This window comes from Zalophus californianus, chromosome 3 (genome assembly GCF_009762305.2).
Source record: "Zalophus californianus isolate mZalCal1 chromosome 3, mZalCal1.pri.v2, whole genome shotgun sequence".
NCBI classification, from domain to species: domain Eukaryota; kingdom Metazoa; phylum Chordata; class Mammalia; order Carnivora; family Otariidae; genus Zalophus; species Zalophus californianus.
The window spans coordinates 168,482,195-168,503,196 of record NC_045597.1 but is presented as its reverse complement, the minus strand read 5'-3'; the positions used below and the strand labels follow the sequence as shown (position 1 = coordinate 168,503,196).

At 40.1% G+C, this 21,002-nt stretch overlaps 1 protein-coding gene across 4 annotated transcripts in view; it reads right to left on the bottom strand.

Annotated features, from left to right (window-relative positions):
* UNC80 (unc-80 homolog, NALCN channel complex subunit) overlaps positions 1–20,083 on the bottom strand; it is a 225,023-nt gene extending 204,940 nt beyond the window's left edge. For 3 of the 4 annotated variants that reach the window (XM_027590728.1, XM_027590727.2, XM_027590729.1), the window contains exons 1-6: positions 19,860–19,951; positions 18,843–18,891; positions 16,046–16,202; positions 14,694–14,995; positions 5,070–5,193; positions 2,188–2,261 (exon numbers count right to left, since the gene is read on the bottom strand). In XM_027590728.1, the coding sequence (XP_027446529.1) occupies positions 2,188–2,261; positions 5,070–5,193; positions 14,694–14,995; positions 16,046–16,202; positions 18,843–18,891; positions 19,860–19,951 (798 nt within the window). Of the gene's footprint in view, positions 1–2,187; positions 2,262–5,069; positions 5,194–14,693; positions 14,996–16,045; positions 16,203–18,842; positions 18,892–19,859 lie in introns of all 4 variants that reach the window. The other variant, XM_035726865.1, reaches the window with a different exon arrangement.
* Positions 20,084–21,002: the final 919 nt, after the last annotated feature.

Here is a 21,002-nt window from a genome sequence, read left to right as displayed (position 1 = left end):
ACGTTGAGAGTGACTATTGAAAGATACGAATTAATTGTCACCATGTTGCCTGTGAAGACCTTGTGTTTATAGATTGTCCCTGTAAATTTCTGTTGTATATCACTCTTGGGGTCTTTCTCCTTTTATAGATCCCCCCCTTAATATTTCTTGTAGGGCTGGCTTAGTGGTCACATATTCTTTCAGTTTCTGCCATTCTTGGAAGCTCTGCATCTCTCCATCCATTCTAAATGACTGCCTTGCTGGATAAAGTATTCTTGGCTGCATGTTCTTCTTGTTTAGTACCCTGAATATGTCTTGTCAGGCCTTTCTGGCTTGCCAGGTCTCTGTGGATAGGTCTGACATTATTCTGATGTTCCTCCCTCTGTACATGAGGAATCTCTTCCCCCTAACTGCCCTTAAGATGGTTTCCTTGGTTCTAAGATTTGCGAGTTTTACTATTACATGCCAGGGTGTTGGCCTGTTTTCCTTGATCTTGGGAGGGGTCCTCTCTGCCTCTAGGACATGAATATTTGTTTCATTCCCCAGATTAGGGAAGTTCTCAGCTACCTGACATTGGAATGCTTCATGGTGTCACCTATTTCTCTGATTCTATTTTCATAGATTCTGAGTTTTTCCCTGGCCTCCTCTTTCCTATTTTGGGGGTTCCTCCTCCTAGTCATTCTGTTGAGGGGTGGTTAAGGGAATGTATAGAGTCCAAATTATTGACCAGAACCCAAGCAAGATGCACCTGTTTTCTAGAAACCTTAGGGTTGCTGGTCTCTTGTTTTCCCAGCCTGTCTTCTGGGGGAGGGGCCTGCCATGCTGTTACTCAGGCAACCCTGTTTGGGCAGAGTTGCCCTGCCCCCCTGTGGTGGGGATGGGCTCAGTGGGAACCGGTTTTTTGGGGCTTTTGTTCTCTGGCAGCTTTCCCTGGTGGCTTTCCACGTCTCTTCCGAGAGTCAGAGCAGAAGAGACCGTTTCCAACCCCCTGCCTCAGAGCAGAGAGACTGCAGTCTGTTCTTCAGTGAGCTCTCCAGGCCACAGTGTCTCCGTTTCTGTCTGTGCTGCTATAAACTGCAGCAGCCTGGCTTGTGCGCCCCTCAGCAGCACTCCCAGTCCTCGCCTCCAGGTCGGGGCATGTCTCTGCCCTTTGTGCTTCTAAAACCACCAGCCACCCCCAGTTCGCACGTGGGGCCCCTGCCATTTGGGTTTCCGTCAGCGGGGCTGCCCTAAAGTCCTTCGCCGCCGCTACCGGTCTTCGAGTCTGTGTCCGTCCCCAGCGCAGGAGGCTATCGCTCACCAGTGGCGCAGGATCCCCACGGCCAGGCTCCTTCCCGCTGCCATTTATCCTCTGATATCTGCCCACGGAATCATGGCTCCCCACTTCATACCTCGAAACCAACTGCCTGCGATATTCTGTTTGTACAAATCCAGATCTTCTTACATCTCAAGCTGATTTCGTGGGTGCTCAGAGTGGTCTGGTAGGTATCCAGCTCAATTCCAGGGACCAGTTGGAATAGGGTCCCCTACACCTCCGCCATCTTTTCCCAATCCTCTAACCATGTGGCTTTGAACTACCCTGGCCTTCATTTCTTGCTTTTCCAAACCAAAGAATGCATGAACATTTTTCACTGAATTACATTCTTTTTTATTATGCATATTCTGTTTTATGTGGATTTGTCTTGATGTTTCATTAAACTTTAGATTTCTTAAGGGGTAGGATTATACCTAATGCCTCCTTTCTACTCCTTCCTCCCCACCTGCTGCAACATTATCTTAGCTAGATTAGGCTTGCCTGAAGAATATTAAGGAGATTTAATAATTGAGAACAAGAGGACACTTTAACTAATGGGGGAGGAATAATGATAACTAACACTTATCGAATGTTACACACTAGCCATTGAACTAAAGCACTACAGATTACACACTAGCCATTGAGATAAAGCACCACTGATTACACACTGGCCACAAAGATAAAGCACAGTTATACATGCTTCTGTTTCAGCACTCCCATGCCGGGAAAGTGCATAAAATTATTTTCCATACTTGACAGATAGGAAACTGGAGACTACTTAAAGATTTATATTCAGGAGTAGGAACTTGCTTTGAAACCAAGTAGTATCATTCTAGAACTCATCTTATCCTTTACACTACACTACATCCAGGAAATGACTACCTCCTTTCTTCCCACGATCACAAGAAACTCACCTCTCGATGTCTTGCATCTTGATTTGGTGATTCACAGGTTTGACTTTGGCTGTTGATAGGAGAGCTTCTCTTAGCTGCCAAGATGGGAGAAATACTATCACAAATTTTATAACATTATGATAAATAAGCTCATTTTATTTCATCAGTTCACTTCTTTAAAAAAAACATTTTAATATATTATCACCTGGAAAGAAGACATTTAATAGCATATGTTGTAAGAGGAATCAAGTAACCAATTAAAAAACCTTTGCATTTCTAGGTTATCATAACAATGCAGATTTCTTCATCTATTCAGTCTGACTCAACAGGCTACGGTGCTAAAAAGTTGGCAATACTAAAAATAAAAAAAAATAAAAATACCGTATAGTACCAAGTATCTGCCACATCCTTTTTAAAGCATTTTACGTATACAGTACTCCTCTCTTATCTGCTGGAGATCTCTTGCAAGTGGATGCCTCAAACTGTGGATACTACTGAACCCTAAATATACTGTTTCTTCCTACACATACGCACTATGATAAAGTTTAATTTATAAATTGCACATAGTAAGAGATTAACAATAATCACTAATAAAATCAAATGATTACAACAATATACTATAATAGAAGTTATGTGAATGTGGTTTCTTTCTCTTTCTTTCAAAATACTTTATTGTACTGTATTCACCCTTCTTGTAATGATGTGAGATGATAAAATGCCTATGTGAAGAGATGAAGTGAGGTCAAGGACGTAGGCGTTGTGACATAGTATTAATTACCGACCTTCTGACAATTTGTCAGAAGGAGGATTAAATCATCTGCTTTTGGACCACAGGGAATTGAAACTGCAGAAAGTGAAACCACAGATAAGGGGGAGGGGAACTACTGTCTCAACTCATTTAACACTTACAATAACCCTATTATAACATATGGAACATTATTAGACCCATTTTACAGATAAAGACACTAAGGCACAGGGAGTTTAACTTGCCCAAGATCGTTTGACCCTCACGTGAAGGTTCAAGCCCAGGCTTTCTGGCTCCAGGGTCTGTGCTTTTATGACCACATTAAGCCTCTCCTATGGCAAGATTCAAATCAGTTACATCTTTTCCTGAGGACTGGGAATCGTGGGAAGTGAAGCTGGCCATGCCACATGGGAACTGTGAGCAAACTGATGCTCAGAAAGGGATTGACTGAGGTCACAAAACAAGAGACCCAGGGAGTGTCACCCACGTGCCCCTGCTTTTTCTTCTGGCCATGTGTCTGAGCTGAGTTTAATTTCACTTCAGATCTTGGGCACCATTTCACATCCACAGGCATCAGGTAGAGGGGAAAAGAATCCACTGTGAATATCATCTAGAAGCAAGGGATGGTGACATGAACAGCCCCAGTGATTCATGAGGGACACGATTTCTTAATAGTTTTAATACATCTGTTAAATGATAGTTTACATATTAATGGGAGAGAGAAAGAGAGAGAGACCTAAATGTGAAGTGACCTCTTTATTCAAAAGTGATGACTTTAAAATATGAAAAAATTCCTTAATCAACATAAAGACGTCTTTTTCAGTAATAGTTTTGTTTTACTGTAACATATTTTATTTTCTTATTTCTATTGTTTTCAATCTTTTAACCTTGTACCTCCATATTCACTCTCAGATAATTTTAATTCAATGAAATGAACCTCATTCTATCCATAGAATCTGAAGTAGATCACCTCTGGCTATGACATTTTTACTTATTTAGTTCCTTGCTATTTGAACCTTATGACAGACAAAGTTACTCTTGCATATATAACTTATTTCACTAGTTAATGTATTGTACACATTAATTCTCTAAGTAGTCTACTTTTACATATGAAAAATTTCATCTTTTGTTTGAATTACAATAGTAAGCATGTTTGTCACTATAAGCATCTTATCACATATATGAATAATATGGCACTCTTTTGTTTAGAAAATCCTTTAACATATTAAGTACCTTGCAAAGGTATGTTAAATTATAGGGGGAAAATACATAAGAACTACTTGATGCTTTCCCTCCCCTAACAAAGCTCTTTTACATGCATAATCTTCCACTGTCTGCAGAAAAATCTTAGGAAGTAAGCAAATGATAGAGTTATACATATATATCTCATGCATCTAGAGATGTACCACATAATTTATCTCTTTCTAAGTGCTATTATCAATGCTAAAAGTTAGGTTGGAAATAGAAAGATGGAATTTAGTAAGCTATAAAATGGGCACCTTATGTGGATTCTTACTTATTCCATACTATGAGGCCATATAAGGTGGTATTATTTTCTCCCTTTTAAAGAAATAGGAACACTCAGGTTCGGTACATACATAGTAAGAGATAGATCTGGAGTGAAGCATGAGCCTTTGAGGTACTTTTCAAGCTGTCATGTGTTAGTCTTTCTACTATTCACCAATAAGATTATTTCATTTGACAATTCCTATAGTGAAAGGCTTTGATAGCAAATAAACACCAAGACAAGATTTTTAAGGAGCTGTTACTTTGTTTCCTGTAATGATGATTATGATGATATAATTATAATAATAGCTTATTCACTTACTAGGTACCTGGCATTCTTCTAAGCAATTTTATACATAATTAATTCATTTATTCTTCTTAACAACCCATAAGTTTAACTCCTATTTTACACATGAGGAAACTGAGGCACAGGAAACTGAAATGACTTCTCAAAAGTCACACAACTCAATGGCATGTGCCCCTGGCTTAGTTTCTCATCATGTGAATGAGCCCTGTGCCTGGGGCACTAACACAGCTCCCTGGAGAAATTTTCTTCCTCTTGGTTTCTTAAGGGCAAATCATTCCATCACCCTTACTTCTGCATATGAGAGAGTCTGCTAACACTGTCCCAGCAGGTGTCCACATTACGAACCTGTAATGATGTTCCTGATGGGCTTCACCAGTGCTGTGAAGCCAGAGACTTCGGGCTGTCTGTGCTCCCACATGGGCTGCCATATAACAAGCCCACTGGCCAGTCGGAACGTAAGGTCCGATTCCTGGGGGAAGAGAAGATTTATGTCCCATAACTGGCTTGTAACTGGTTGAAGGGGCCAGTCATTGCAATGATTAGTATCATTCACAAGATTATTGTCAAAGTAAGTTGATCTTCTAGACCTTCTCTCATCACTCAGATGAGTGTTTCTAGGGCAAACCAGTAGCCCTAAGTTATCATCAAAATTACTATGGAAACCATGGTGGTCTGCTTTTGGCAAAATTAATAATTAAAATGTAGCTTTGGACAAAGCATGAAACACAAATTATTGTTTTGTGTTAGCAGTGATCAAGGCCTGTTTATTTCAAGAGTCTTGGCAGATCTCTTGTGGTTGTCATTATTATTCCTCTTAATTATTTAATTGTCCTTCTTTTGCTCTCTTAAATCAATATCCTCAGATGCTGGCTATTTTGACTTTGTATGCTCTAGGCCATCTCTTGTTTTTTTTTTTATTATGTTATGTTAGTCATCATACATTACATCATTAGTTTTTTTTTTTAATTTTTATTGTTATGTTAATCACCATATATTACATCATTAGTTTTTGGTGCAGTGTTCCATGATTCATTGTTTGCGTATAACACCCAGTGCTCCATGCAGTACGTGCCCTCTTTAATACACATCATCCAGGCTAACCCATCACCCCACCCACCTCCCCTCTAGAACCCTCAGTTTGTTTCTCAGAGTCCATAGTTTCTCATGGTTCATCTCCCCCTCCGATTTCCCCCCCTTCATTTTTCCCTTCCTGCTATCTTCTTTTTTAAACATATCTCTTGTTTTTGCACTTCATGGAATCAGGAACATATATACAGACCCTTCTAGCATATTGTTTTGTAATGTTACCTTCTTAATAATCTTTAATTCCTTGATGGTCTATCAGTCATTCTCCCCCTTCCACAACACCTGACATCATCACAATGCTTAACACAGCATTAGAAATTGGGTGTACAATAGGAGCTCAACAAGCACTTGCTGAATTGCACTGACCTTACAACCCATACTCACTCAGTTTATCTATAATTTAAAGTCTCTTCCAAGGAGCACATTCTCTGCTCCCTTATTACATCATTTTGAGAGGCAGAGATGTTGAAAATGCAATCTCATATTGTATAAGAACAAATATATGACATTCTGAGATTACATTTTCAACAACTCAGCCATGAACTGGAATTTAAAAAAAAAGGAATAAATTAAACAACTCAGCCTCTCAAAAAAAATAAATAAAAGATGGAAGCAGAGAATGTGATCTCAGATTAATGAACACAACTAAGACCCAGGAATTCACTTAGGGCAGGGCTTTGCAACCCTAGCTTGCATATTATAATCACCTAGAGAGTTTTTAAAACCTAGGAGGCCCAGGTCTTAACTTCCTCCCTTGCCCAGACCGATTAAATTAGAATCACTCTGAAGTTCTCTACTGACTTTCATGTGTAGTCATGGTTGAAAACCACTAATATAGAAGAATAAGAAGTAGGAAGAAATTGGAAAAAAAGAAAAGTGATCCTGCAAATGGTGAATCGTTGTGGTTCAGTGTCAGCTGGAAAGGCTGGTGAAATCCACACATTGATACAGAGCAGCTTCTTCTGTAAGGTATGGACTGGGATCCCGGAGCTACAACAGTGCCCATGATGGGAAAGCATTTAGGACTCCCTGTGGAGGTATTAGGAAAGTACATAAAGCACTTGGTCAAATTCTGTCAACATTCATTTTACAAATATTTATAGACCACCTACTGCATACCTGGTACTACTCTAGGTTCTGGGCTAGAATAGTGAACAGAGCTTACAAAAATTCCTGCTCTCCTAGGTGCAAAAAGAGAAGTAAAGCAGGCAAAGGGGTGTGCCTGCAAGGTGTTGATATTTTAGACAGGATGGCCAGGGAAGTCCTTGTTGTGAAAGTGTCTTTTGAGTGAAAAAGATCTGAATGAAATTAAGGAGCTGCCATGTAGATATTTTCAGAAAAAACCTTCCATGAGAAGGGACCAGCAAATGCAAAGGTCCTAAATATGCCTGGTCTATCAAGAAACAGCCAGGAGACTGTGTGTCTGGAGTCAAGTAAATGGCAGAAGAGTAGAAGAAAAAAATAAGGTCAGAGAAGTTATTGAGTTCCAAATAATATAGGGCCATAGAGGTCATAGTAAGGGCTTCCACAATTACTAAGACGGGGAGCCACCAGAGGGTTCTGAGTAGTGGCGTGACATTACTGGATGTATGTTTGATAGGATTACTGAGGCTATTAATCATAGTTCAAGAAAGGGCAAAAGTGGAGAGATAGTTTGGGAAGCTAATATTATCATCTAGGTGGAAGATGATTACAGGAGAGAGTTCGTAGAGGGCGAAATGAGCAGTGGTAGATTCTGGATATATTTTGAACACACAGTCTACAGACTGGAAGTGGAAGGTGTGAGAAAGAGGTGTCAAAGATTTTTGGCTTTGATAAAGATAGGCAAGATGAAGGAGGAGCAGGTGTGGGGGGTATCAGGAACCTAGTTACAGACATGTTAAGTTTGAGATGCCTGTTAGACATTCAACTAGAGATACTGAGTAAACAGTTTGACAGGAAGGTTTAAAGTTAATGGAACATAGTATTATGTGTGGTGTTAGATCCAGCAAGCAGGGGATTAACAGCAAGCAAAGTTTATCAGATTTGTCTCCAGAAATGCAGGAAGCCAAATCTCAATTGACCTGGTTTTGATGATTTCATAGCTTCTGAGCTCAGTCCTTTTCCATGTTCCTCATAAGTAATCTTGGCACAAATAAAACTCTAGTGGACACTGCTTCCAAAGGTAAGCTCTCTTATACTGAAGCCCGGGCCTTTAACACTGGCCCTATCGATGTTAGCACTCATTGAGACTTGTTATTTTGTTTTCTTTGATATATTTCCAACTAGATTGTATATTTATTGGAGACAAATTGAGATCTCCTTCTGTGCATTTCCCCTTGAGCATCAATACAGACTTACTGATTAATTAAAGATAGTTTACATTTCACAGGTAACACCAACTAAATCAAATCATTCTTTAGACTTGAACACTTGCAGAAGGTATGGCCTCCTCTTATGTTGTTATGTTCCTTTGTAAGTCCTTTTTTAAGTTGGATGAATGCATAAGCTCTGGGACCCTAATTCCTCTTCTGGAGTCCCCTTTAGTGGGTCATCTAATGCCATGTATGCCCACATGGCCAGAATGTTGATAGCTAGAAGAGACACTATCATTGAAACAGCTGTGGGGCAGGTGGTCTAGTGAGGTCCTTAGAAAAACCAGAAGACACAGACACTAGTAGAATCAATATCTCCACATTTCAGATGCATTTTTTTTTTCACTGAAAGCCTGTTTCCATGATGGCATGAAATAATTCTAAATATGTTTACTAGTAATTTAGAGAAATTGAGTTTAAAAATTATTGTTATTTTAAATTTTAAAGTTGTTTACTTCACACATATGGATTTTATAAAAACCCCCTTGAGGGCTTGGATTTTTATTCCTTGCTATTTCTCTAGCACTGGGTAGTGCCTCTCATAGACTAGGCACTCAATAAATATTTATTGAAGGAATAAGTGAATATGATCAAATCATGACATTACACTTAAATTCCTTAGTTATAATAAATACTCAGCATTTTTCACTAAATTAAATTTAGTTGAAAATAATATATTTGACAGAATTTTTAAGATTTACTTCATGTGACATACTTGAGGCAGTTATAAATTAAAATCACAGAATCAATGTACAGAAATCTGTTGCATTTCTATATACAGATAATGAAGGAGCAGAAAGAGAAATTAAGAAAACAATCCCATTTATAATTGCACCCAAAATAATAAAGTACCTAGGAATAAACTTAACCAAAGAGGTAAAAAAACAGTACTCTGAAAACTATAAAACACTGATGAAAGAAACTGAAGACAATACAAAGAAATGGAAAGACATTCCATGCTCATGGATTGGAAGAACAAATATTGCTAAAATGTCTATAGTATCCAAAGCAATCTACAGACGTAATACAATCCCTATGATAATACCAACAGCATTTTTCACAGATCTGGAACAAACAATCCTAAAGTTTGTATGGACCACAGAAGACCCTGAGGAGCCAAAGCAATCGTGAAGAAGATAAACAAAACTGGAGGTAACACAATCCCAGATTTCAAGTTATACTACAAAGCTATTGTAATCAAAACAGTATGGGACTGGCACAAAAATAGACACATAGATCAATGGAACAGTACAGAAAACCCAGAATTAAACCCACAATAATAAGGTCAATTAATGTTCAACAAAGGAGGAAAGAACATGCGTGGGAAAAAGACGGTCTCTTCAACAAATGGTGTTGGGAAAACTGGACAGCAACATGCTGGAGAATGAAACTGGACCACTTTCTTACATCATATGCAAAAATAAACTCAAAATGGGTTAAGGACCAAAATGGATTAAGGACCTGAAACCATAAAAATCCTAGAAAAGAGCATAGGCAGTAATGTCTCTGGCATCAGCCATAGAAACATTTTTCTAGACATGTCTCCTGAAGCAAAGGAAATAAAAGCAAAAGTAAACTATTGGAACTACATCAAAATAAAAAGGTTCTACACAGCGAAGGAAACAACCAGCAAAATTAAAAGGCAATCTACTGAATGGGAGAAGATATTTGCAAATGACATATCGGATAAAGGGTTAGTATCCAAAACATATAAAGAACTTATAAAACTCAACACCCCAATAAAAAGTAATCCAATTAAAAAACAGCAGAAGACATGAATAGACATTTCTCCAAAGAAGACATACAGATGGCCAACAAATACATGAAAAGATGCTCAAGCTCACGCACCACCAGGGGAATGCAAATCAAAACCACAATGACATATCACCTCACACCTGTCAGAATGGCTAAAATCAAAAACACAAGAACCAACAAGTGTTGGTAAGGATATGAAGAAACAGAAACCCTCTCACACTGCTGGTGAGAATGTAAACTTGTAGCTACTGTGGAAAACAGTATGGAGGTTCCTCAAAACGTTAAAACTAGAACTACCCTATGATCCAGTAATCACACTACTGGGTATTTACCCAATCAATCAGTCAATCAATCAGTCAAAGGGATACATGTGCCTCTATATTTTTTGCAGTATTATTTACAATAGCCAGATTATGGAAGCAGCCCAAGTGTCCATCAATAGTTGAAGGGATAAAGAAGATGTGGTATATAGATACACAACGGAACATTATTCAGCCATAAAAAAGAGTGGAATCTTGCCATTTGCAATGACATGGATGGAGCTAGAGAATACAATGCTAAGTGAAATAAGTCAGAGACAAATATATGAGTTCACTCGTGGAATTTAAGAAACAAAATAAATGAGCAAAGAAAAAGAGAGAGGGTGAGACAAACCGAGAAACAGACTCTTAACTATACAGAACAAACTGATGATTACCAGAGGGTAGGTGGGGGGATGGGGTGCTTAGGGGATAGTGGATGAAGGGGTGCACTTGCCGTGATGAGTACTGGGTGATGTATGGGATTGCTGAATCCTTCTATTGCACGTCTGAAATCAATATAACACTGTACGTTAACCATACTGGAATTAAAATAAGAACTTAATTAAAATAGAAAAATGTGCATTGAATTATACACTGTCTTACAAAAAGATGAGTCATTTATATTAATTTGCTAATTAATGAGTGAATTCATTCAACAAATATTGATTAAATACCTATGAATTTGAGATACTATGTTAGCTATCCAGAATACAATGATAACTCCCCACCCTCAAACCATTCAGAATCTAATAGGAGAGACTGACACATAAAGAAATAATGATAATAAACTAGAAATAACAATAAAAATCTGTCTAGAATATTATAAAGCTAGAGGAAGAGAGGGATGGATCTTGAATGTAGTTGTGAAAGATGAGGAGGAGTTTCCCAGGCAGGAGGGCAGGGCATGAGAGCATGCTAGGTGGCAGGACCAGCATGAGAATAGGCCTGGACAAAAGCACGTTACATTCCTGGGGAGACTCCAAGCACTTGGAGCTCAGAGGCAGGAGAAGTGGCCAGAAGAAGGCCCAGTTACTAGACTAATGAGTTGGAGTTTTACTTGCTGTACGATGAGAAATCAACAAGCATTTTGGTGATATGGTCAGGTCTACATAGATCCCTTTCGTGTTGAAGTTGGATTTTATGAGACAAGCCAGGAGACTGTGAATCCAGTTCGAAAGTGGCCTCAACTGGATTTCAGCCTCCCACGCCTCCTGCAGCACCATGTCCTATAAGAAACTATAACACTGTCTGTGTAAGTGCTGATTGGCAAATTGAGGGAGTAACGTCAAGAAAAGGAATGCCAAGTGGGGCAGCAAACAGGGGTTGGAGATGACAACTTTGTAGAAACACCAATCTGGATGATTGTGTGGTTTCCCCCCAGGAGCATGCAGGTCTCTGGATCAGGAGTAGAAAAAAAAGGGATTTGGGTCATGACCTGGGGTTGGAATTTTGAAGGGCAAATCAAAGGAAGGATAGGGGAAAAAGACATTAATGGTGCTGGTGAGGAGCAGTTCACATGGGTATGGTAGGGATAGAAAGGTGGAGATCGAGAGGGTCTGACAACCAGCAGGCCAGTGAAAGACCAAAGGCAGTGATTCTCAATCAGGGGCAATTCTCACCCCCCGCCCACCCACTGGGGACACCTGGCAATGTCTGGAGTCATCTGTGGCCATCACAACTTAGAGGGAGGTGGTGTTCCTGGCATCTGGTGAGTAGGGGCCAGAAATGCTTCTGATATCCTACATGGCACATGGCAATGTCCCGCAAGAAAGAATAATCTGGCCCCAAATGCCAACAGTGCCAAGGCTGAGAAACCCTGGTCTAGGGATTGTATATTCCTTGACTACATTTAAAAAAGCAAACACCTCGCTCAGAAGGAAAATGCCTTTTGGAGAAATTTATTGACTCATTAATATTTTTTATTCCCTATAGCATCTGGAACAATATTTCCTTCATAGAGATAATAAATTGATGAAATAATAATATGCCAGTAATAACAGCTAATAATAATAGTTTATTATGATTTAATTACTGTACCGTGTTTTCTATGCATTGTCTTACTCCCTCATAAATGCTCCAGGCCATAAATAAAACTTGAGGGTCTTGAGCCAGAAACTGTCTGTATAGTCTCCCCTGAAAGAGAATGTGGCTTCCTTTCCACTAATAACACAAAACACCAATAGCGAAAAAATGCCAACACTAAAAGCAACATATATTTATTAAGGCCCTTTTATGTGTAATGTTGAGCACTATCATATGTTTCATCACAATGTCCCATAAAACTATTCTTATGTCCAATTTATACTTGAGGGAAACTGAGGCTTGCTCTAAGTCATATAGTAGGAAGCAACAAGCGTGTGATTCAAATGCAGGCCTATTTCCAAAATTTGAACTCTCAGCCATGTCTTCAAATAAAATTACAGCCATTCCAGTCACTTCTGCACTTCCACATTTTTTAATCCAGAGGGTATTTGTCCACAGATAGACATCTTTATGGGATCATTATTTAAAGAAGACTTCTTTCCTGTCCTCTCCATTTTAAGGACTATGTACCTACATATAATCACAACTCTTAGCACTTAAATCAGCTTCTGATAACAACTTGGGTTTACTCAATGAGTCCCTTACTAAATATTAATCGTGCATCCCATTTTTGCCAGACACTATTCTAGACACTGAAAATACAGTGTGACCTAGACAGGCAATGTCCCTTTGCTCAAGAAATCTGTTCTATGGGGGTAGAGGGCAACAAGCATGCAAACAAGCAGAGAAAATAATTTCGGGTACTGATAAGTGCAAAGAGAGGGGGAAAAAAAGATAGTCATGCGCTAGTGACACCGAAGTCGCCAGGAAAATTCTTTCTGAGAATTGTGAGTTGTGAGTAAACTCATAGAATGAGATGGCCATATGAAAATTTAGGGGAGGAGGTGGAGGTTGATGTTTCAAACAGAAGGAAAAACCAGTGCAGGACTTGAAAGCAAGAATGAGTTTGTGGGTGAGCCTCACTGAACTTGGAGGTTAGTGAAGGAGAGAAAGGCTGTTGCCATGGCAGGAGATGGGGCTGAGAAGGTGGGCAGGAGCCTGGACTGCTGGTCCCATAAGCCAGGGGATGATCTCAATTAAAGTAATGCTTTTTAGTAAGTGTAACCATTATAAAAGACTTTTTTAAAATGGAAAGTCAAAGATTTTAAGGCAGCTATTTAATTTGATTTCACAACATTTAAAATTTTTAGTATGTTTCATGGGCACTGTGGCCAGTGCATGCAAAGCATTTTAGGAATTTATAGGTAATTTTAATTCTATTCCTGGCAGCAATGGGACAGTGTCAAGCGAAAGTGAATTTTAACTAAAACTAGAATGAGTGAAAAGACTCACTAGTTCATTTTTCTGATAGTGATTGTTAACGGCCTCACAACCACCTACATATATGTATGTACACACATTCACATACATACATACATACATATATATAGCTTGAAATATTCATTAGGATCCTAATATTCTATTAAAGAACATTTGAGTATACCAATTTCTTCTTATCTCTTAACTTAGCATTCAGATGGTATACTGTAATTTATTCATTCACAGAAATAACAAATAGATCTTGATTTCTCTCCATGTGTTGGAACTATACTGTGTCTTCACATATATTCACCCTGTGTTAGAGGTACCCACAATTGTATGCAATGGAGCATCAGAGAGGTTAAGTAAAGTCACCAAGATCACAGAGCTAGAGAGTGGTGGCACAGTAGTTTCAAATGATATTATTTCTTTCAGACCCAAGGGGTATTTGTATATGATTACATTTTAGTACAACTGGTTTCTATGTAATCCTATGTTTTGTATTTTATGCTTTCAGAAATATTTTGAAAAGCAATTCTCATCTTGTACCACACTGTCAAGAAGTCCACGGCATAGAAGACATTTAGAACTTCTGCTCCAGAACTTCTGCATTATAATAGAGACAGCTTACAAGGCGATGTAGAAATGCAAAGGAGATAGTGACTCAGTCTACATGGGGAGTTTCAGAGGAATAGCTTCATGGAAATAATGACATTGAAGTTGAGGTTTGAAGACTCATCAGATGAACAGAGAAAAGAAAGTGGGCAGAGCGAACAGCAAGCGTATATTCGGGGAATGGCTCCCACAGCTGGATCATGAAGATGCCAGGAGGGAATGGCAAATGATAAATGAAAAGTTCCTTGACCTTATATGCAATGTTTAGTATGTGGGGCATCATCTTCGGGCAGAAGGAGAACCTTTGAAGATTTTTAAGTAGATACATGATACACAGAGAACTGTGTTTTTGAAATCATGTTCAGTGGTTTGATATAGAAATTAAGCTCTCCATGTCTTGGCTTGCCACATGATCATATAAAGACACAGATAACCAAATATGGAAATATGGAAATACCATTTGAAGCTCACCTCACCTCTATCCCCCCTCAGCTTAATACTAGCCCTCTCCTTACCTTGATCCTGTGTACCAGAGGAGCAAACAGAAACACAAAGAGCTCCACGGTGGCCATGGAGTTCTGGAAGATCTTCCTTCGGTTGTTCTCGTCTTCATCGTTGGAGCTGCCCTGGCAAGGCTGCCCTGGGGAACCCTGGTTTTCTACCTGGTGGATGAAAGCACTGCTGCTGCCACCCCAGCTGGAGCCACGGTCTGTGCCCCCAAACCGCTCACTGTTGCAGTCCTGTGGAGCCTCTAGAAGCATCCAATGCAGGGTGTGAAGGAGCTTTGTCTCAGCAACACCCAGTTTATCCTGGTGGCCTGCATGGGGACAATCACACGGCCAAGTTAAGACAAACTCTGCTATCAGAACAATGGATATCAACTCTGGGTGTGGGAAGAACATTCTTGCGTTGCTCTGTGGCTTGATTTCCTGGAAGATACTAGCATTTCTCTATATTTCTTACAACCACAGCTGGAAGGGCTCGTTTTTTTTTTAAAGATTTATTTATTTATTTATTTGAGAGAGAGAGTGACAGATCACAGCAGGCGAGGGAGAAGCAGACTCGCCGCTGAGCATGGAGGCTGACATGGGGGGCTTGACCCCAGGACCCTGGGATCATGACCTGAGCCAAAGACAGATGCTTCACTGACTGAGCCACGCAGGCGCCCCTGGAAGGGCTCATTCTTGTTTTGGGCTTTCTAGCTGGCTATAATCTCTGCAGAATAACATAGTGTCATAGGAGGAGAAACTGCATGCATCCTATCTCTTCAGTCTGATATCTCCAAATAGGCAGCGTAGTGGCTGAGAACCCAGCCTCTGAAGACAGCAACTACTTCACTTTAGACAGGGTGACCAAGAAAGCCCTCGGTAAAAGTAACATGTGTGCAGAGACCCAAATAAGGGGAAAGAACTGGAGGGAAAACAGCTTGTGTGCGAACATGGGGTGGATGTTAGGACATGTTACCACGTGAGAAAAGCAATCCACCAGATAATCCAAAAAAGAAGAGTCTCTATGCACAACGCATGCATGTACACATGGACTACAAAGTGCAAGGGGTCGCTTTAGGAGTTGAGAGATCCGAACTCATCTTGGATGGATGATAGTCTTCAGCTTCCCTGTAATGTTTTAATGTTTAAAAGGAAAATATATTCATGTATTACTTGTAAAATTTAAAATTTAAAAATAAGAGAGCCAGTTCTTTCATTGGTAAAATGGAGATCATAATGGTACCCACGAGAGGGGGCTTTTATGAGAATTAAATGAGATCACATGTGTTCGGTGCCTGGGAAAAGAGCAAGTAGCCAGTAAATGTCAGCACGAGTGCTGACGATTGTATGCCATGAAGAAGGAATGAGGAAGAACCAACCTAACTTGTTCCTGTTTGAAAGCAGCGTTGCAGTGCAGTGGAGGACGTGAGGCAAAGCAGCTTGTACCAGCTCCCATCTGGAAATGCTCTGGATGGCTTCAGAGAGGGCTGGAGAAAGGCCATGCAGCTTGTTCTCTACCAACACACGTTCAAAGGACTGTAGATACCAAAAAAAAGAAGAAAAAATCACTTAAAATAAGGAACTGGAGAGTCTGACTGACAAGAAACTGGAGATTAAGGTACTACACCAAGATGCCAATCACTGGATCAAATTTTTTAGAGTGCACTCAAATTGCATTTCATGTCAACGTACAATGGGTCAGTGATCATTACTTTCTAACCATTTTTAGGTTTTTGATTTAAAATATAGGACTTGAATTATTAAGTGATTTTTATTTTCACCAAAATTAGCTTCCTCTAAAAAAAGAGCACACCACCATATTTAACTCATATAATATTTTATACAATGCTGCTGAGGCATCCAAAGGGGCTGTCACAATTGCAGAACTAAGTGAATTGTCTTTTGTGAAAGCATCTTGAGGACAGAATTTGTGTCAATGTTAAACAAGTGTTAAATAAGATACAACTTGTTCAAGAAATCTGACTGGGGGGGTCCTCTGAATTATTTCATGTCCTTAGCAATAACATGACACAAGACATTTCTTGCCTAAGGCCTGTAACCATAAAGATACTTCTTATACCTGTTGAAGAAAGAAAGGAAGGAAGGGAGATAAGCCATAGCTTTGCTGGTTTATTAAACCTTCTCTCTTGGCCAGGAATACTTTCAGAGAGTGAAACACCCCAGAACAAATGTGACCTACTCCCAGTTTTTGTTGTTGTTTGAATGGGGAGGGGGATATCACTCTAAGGGCTTAAGGAAAGTATAGATTCCAAATATTAAAATAAATTTAATAAATATTTGACTTGTATGAATTGAACCTGATTGCTACTTGATGCCCTATGTAATCAGGAAAACTGTGGAAGTATGCCATAGAGTGATCATAATACAGGTTCCAAGTATTCAAGCTGTATTATTGATATTATTAGGATACCAGAGAAAAAGGCGGATTAATTAATACAGAGATTCTCTGAAGAAAATGAATTACTTTTCGACTCAAAAAAGGAAAATAAGAACTTCACCTTCATAATGAAAAGCATGATGAGGTTTTGGTAAGGAGTATAAACAGAGATATGGTTTTTTTGTTGTTGTTTTTTTAACTGAATAAAGTCAGATCCAAATGCTTTTAAATTCTTCAGCCCTCAGGTATCTAAGTATCCATTAAGTAAAGGGTGAGTATGTTGGGCATTAAAAGATTATAAAGAATTTACACAGTCTTATTGAATACATTTTAGAGGATGACTTGTATATATTATAATATTAGGGCACTCTGGGTACTTAATGTCATTTTCTTCTTAAATGTTACTAATATAACTGTTATTTTTTAAACCCTGAAAACTGCTTTCTACATTTTTATTTCTCTATCTGTGACTTAGTTGTTTGATATTGTGTGACTACATTAAAAATGCCAGATCTTTGCCAAGAACAGGGAAAAGTCAGGATTATTTTAAGCTAGTATACTTGTAAGCGTGATTTATGGGAGGCTCAGTGATTTCTTAACTGTCAAATTACTCTAACTTGAGCTAAATACAACAACAAATTCCATTAAAAGGTTCTTATTAAAAGATTATATTTTAAAAATATCTCTGTGGCAACTTTGAAGGGCAAGAGATACAACAAAACAAATTCCTATTTGAGTGTGCGTACCTGTGTGCTTGTGTAAAACTCTCTAATGGGCTTTCATCGTTTTTAAGGGCCCTAACACATTTCAGAACTCCTTACTATGTAGTCATTTGCAAATTTTCATGGCAAAGCCTAAACGGGTAGGTTTCCACTTTTAGGTTATGATATATGAAATGTGAAGGTCTTTATTTGAGCTCCAAATTTTAATGAAATCTATGAAAATTTCATTTCATTTTTGCTTCATGATTTCATGTCTTTTGCTTTCAATTTGTGATTTGTACATTTTTAAGGCTATGGGATTCCCTTAGAATCTCAGGACAAGTGCACTCTATAGAGTATACATATTAATAGCTTATTTTCATAATTATTTTATATCATCTATTTTCAGACTTGCACAAAACATGCAAGACATATAAGTTCAGAACTGTATATGACTTTGAGTAGTTCATAGACCCTCATCTCTTTACCTTCCACCATAACAGTCTCAATTTTGTTGATGAAGGAATGGACTTCTTATACTTGCCCTGCAAGGACCTTCACCACCTGGTTCTCTGTAATCTCTCCACCCTTTCTTCTACTGCTCTCCTTCTGTCCACTTGGAGATAAGATGCTTTAGACTTGCTGTTCCCCTTTGCTCTTTCCTTACCTATTCCTCCCTCCCTCTTTTCACAGTTTTCTCTAACAGTCACATTAGCAGGTAAGCCTTACCTATCCACTGCTCTTAACATGGAATCCACTCCTACCCCCGCCCCCCCCAGTTGCCAGTGCCCCCAGTCTTTTTTGCTTCATTTTTCTCCATAGTGCTTATCACTATCTGCCTTATTATGTATTTTACTTATTTGTGAGTGGCCTGACTTCCTCCCACTAGAATGCAAACTCTGTATTTTGATTATTGCTCTATCCCATCATTTAGAACTATGCCTAGCACTAGTAGGTGCTCAATAATATTTGCTGAGCGAATTAATCTATACAGTCAGTACAATTTCATGCCTTTCTTTGGGTTGAAATGACCACACAGAATATGGAAATAATCATTAAATGGTGAATATCACATACCACACATGAGGCTTCATACTGCTTTCCCAGTTTAGGCCTCAAAAATGCACTGAAAAATTAATAGAGATAGTGGTTATAATAAAATTATTAGCATCTTTATGACACATTTTTCAACGGATAAGACACAGTGCTATATAACTCAAATTTCATGCCTCCCTATAGCTTGTTAATGAGCAGGTATTGAACAGCTGACGACATTTGCTTTTACATATGTAATTACATGTATGAAAGAGATGTGGCTCTCCACATTTTCTGTATCCACTCTTATTCTGAAGACTTTTCCCTAATCAGATTCCAAATTGCCAATGGTCAGGAGTGGTGTCTTGCTCGTGTGTATAATTATATTAAAAACTAAAAATGAACAGTTTGTGGGGTGTGATTTCCAGAACCTAATTTTTTATCTGATAGATTTCTAAAATAATAATAATAATAATAATAATAATAATAATAATAATAATAATGGAAACCTTGTTTCTTGTTTATTAGAATAGGTTTCAGAGGTCTTCCCAGGGAAAAAAAAAATGCTTATCAAAAATCATCCTCCTCAGGGTCTTGAACCAGTAAGACTACCTGGGCTGAATCCAAGCAAAAATGGTTAACAAGTGGGCATAGCTGATATTCGCCAAACAGGAGCTGGAAAAACAACAGGTCACCGGCCTGGAATTACAGCAGGAGATGGAGGGGAAATTGGACGCTAGAGCACAACCAGTCCTAATGATCTTCCCTAGTTCCCCGCCCCCTCTTCCTAGGCTTTCTGCCCTCCCACCCCCTAAATAATGTACATATTTATTCAACTGCCAATCTGCTTGTCGCCAAACTTCACGGAAATATTTTTTAAATGCGTGTTTTTAAGCAGGTGCAGAGGGCTTGCTTTCCAGCCCCAGAGAGGGAGCTGCAGGCTGTGGCGCGGCCTCAGCAGCAGTGGCGGCAGCAGCAGCGGCAGCGGCGGTGACCCAGGCAGCCCCAGGAGCGTCCCCAGCCCAGGGTGGCCCGCGGCGCGCCCTCTGCGCCCCTCACCTGGTTTGCCGCCACAGGAAGGTCTGGATGGGCAGGGGGATGCCGCGGCCGCTGTCCTGCTCCTGGCCCTCGGAGCTCTTCCTCTTCACCATGATGGTGGCTCCTGGGAGTCCTACTGCAGGACCCAGCGCTGGCTCCTCGCTAGCCGCCGCCTCCTCCTCCTCCTCCTGCTGCTGCTCTCCCCAACTCTCATCCCCTCCTTCCCTGAGGCAGAGCCGGCTCTCTCCGCCCTGATCCCCGGTCCCTCTCCCCTTCCCCCGCCCCTCCCCGCGCGTGGAACATGGCTGCGGGAGGAGGGGAGGGCTGGAGGAGCCGCGGAGCGAGGAGGGGGGCGCTCGGAGGAGCGGTCCGCCTCGCCGCCCCCGCGCCCGCTCCTTGCTTTCAGTACCTCCCACTGTGGACAGCGGCCCGCGCGGGCCGGCCGGGCGGAAGAGCAGAGCTGGGGACTGAGTGAACAGCAGCAGGATGGCCCAAAAGGTCCACACTCCGCATTACACGCTGATTCCCTCGCGCCTCTTCAACCCCCAAGGATTCGGCTCCCTTCCCTTCGAGCTGCACCCCAGCACTGTCCCCTGTCCTGCTTCCCAACCTCAGCATCCGAAGAATTGTCACGGTCTGGGGAGGAGGAGCTTTGGGAAACCGCAGAACAGTCACTAACCCTGGCATCATTCGCACCTCTAGCAAGGAGGTCAGGAGTCCACCCTTGGGTTTTAGCAGAAGGAGCACATGAAAATTACTTGAAGTGTAAACAAGGAAGAGAGCAAACCTTGGCAAAGCAGAGAAAGCTTGAAAGTTTTCAAATGTGAGAATTTATTTTAAAATGGTAACCACAAGAAATTAACCTTATTTTGCTAAAGCAGGAATATCCACAAACTAACCAGTTGTGGGTATCAGTTAATTATAACTTGAGAAAGAACATTTGAATCATGCTTTTAGGAAATGCTGTTTATTATAGCCTATGAATGTACTTGGGTGATCCTGTTCATCTCATTGATAGCTGCCATTTTCCTTCAGTTATCATAGTCAAATGTCTCTATAGTTTATAGATGGGTTAGTGTTAGGTGTTTCATCTAGCAGCAACACAAATTGGGGTGGGGATGAAGCAGTTGGAGTAGAAAACCATTGCTGTGGACCCAACTACCT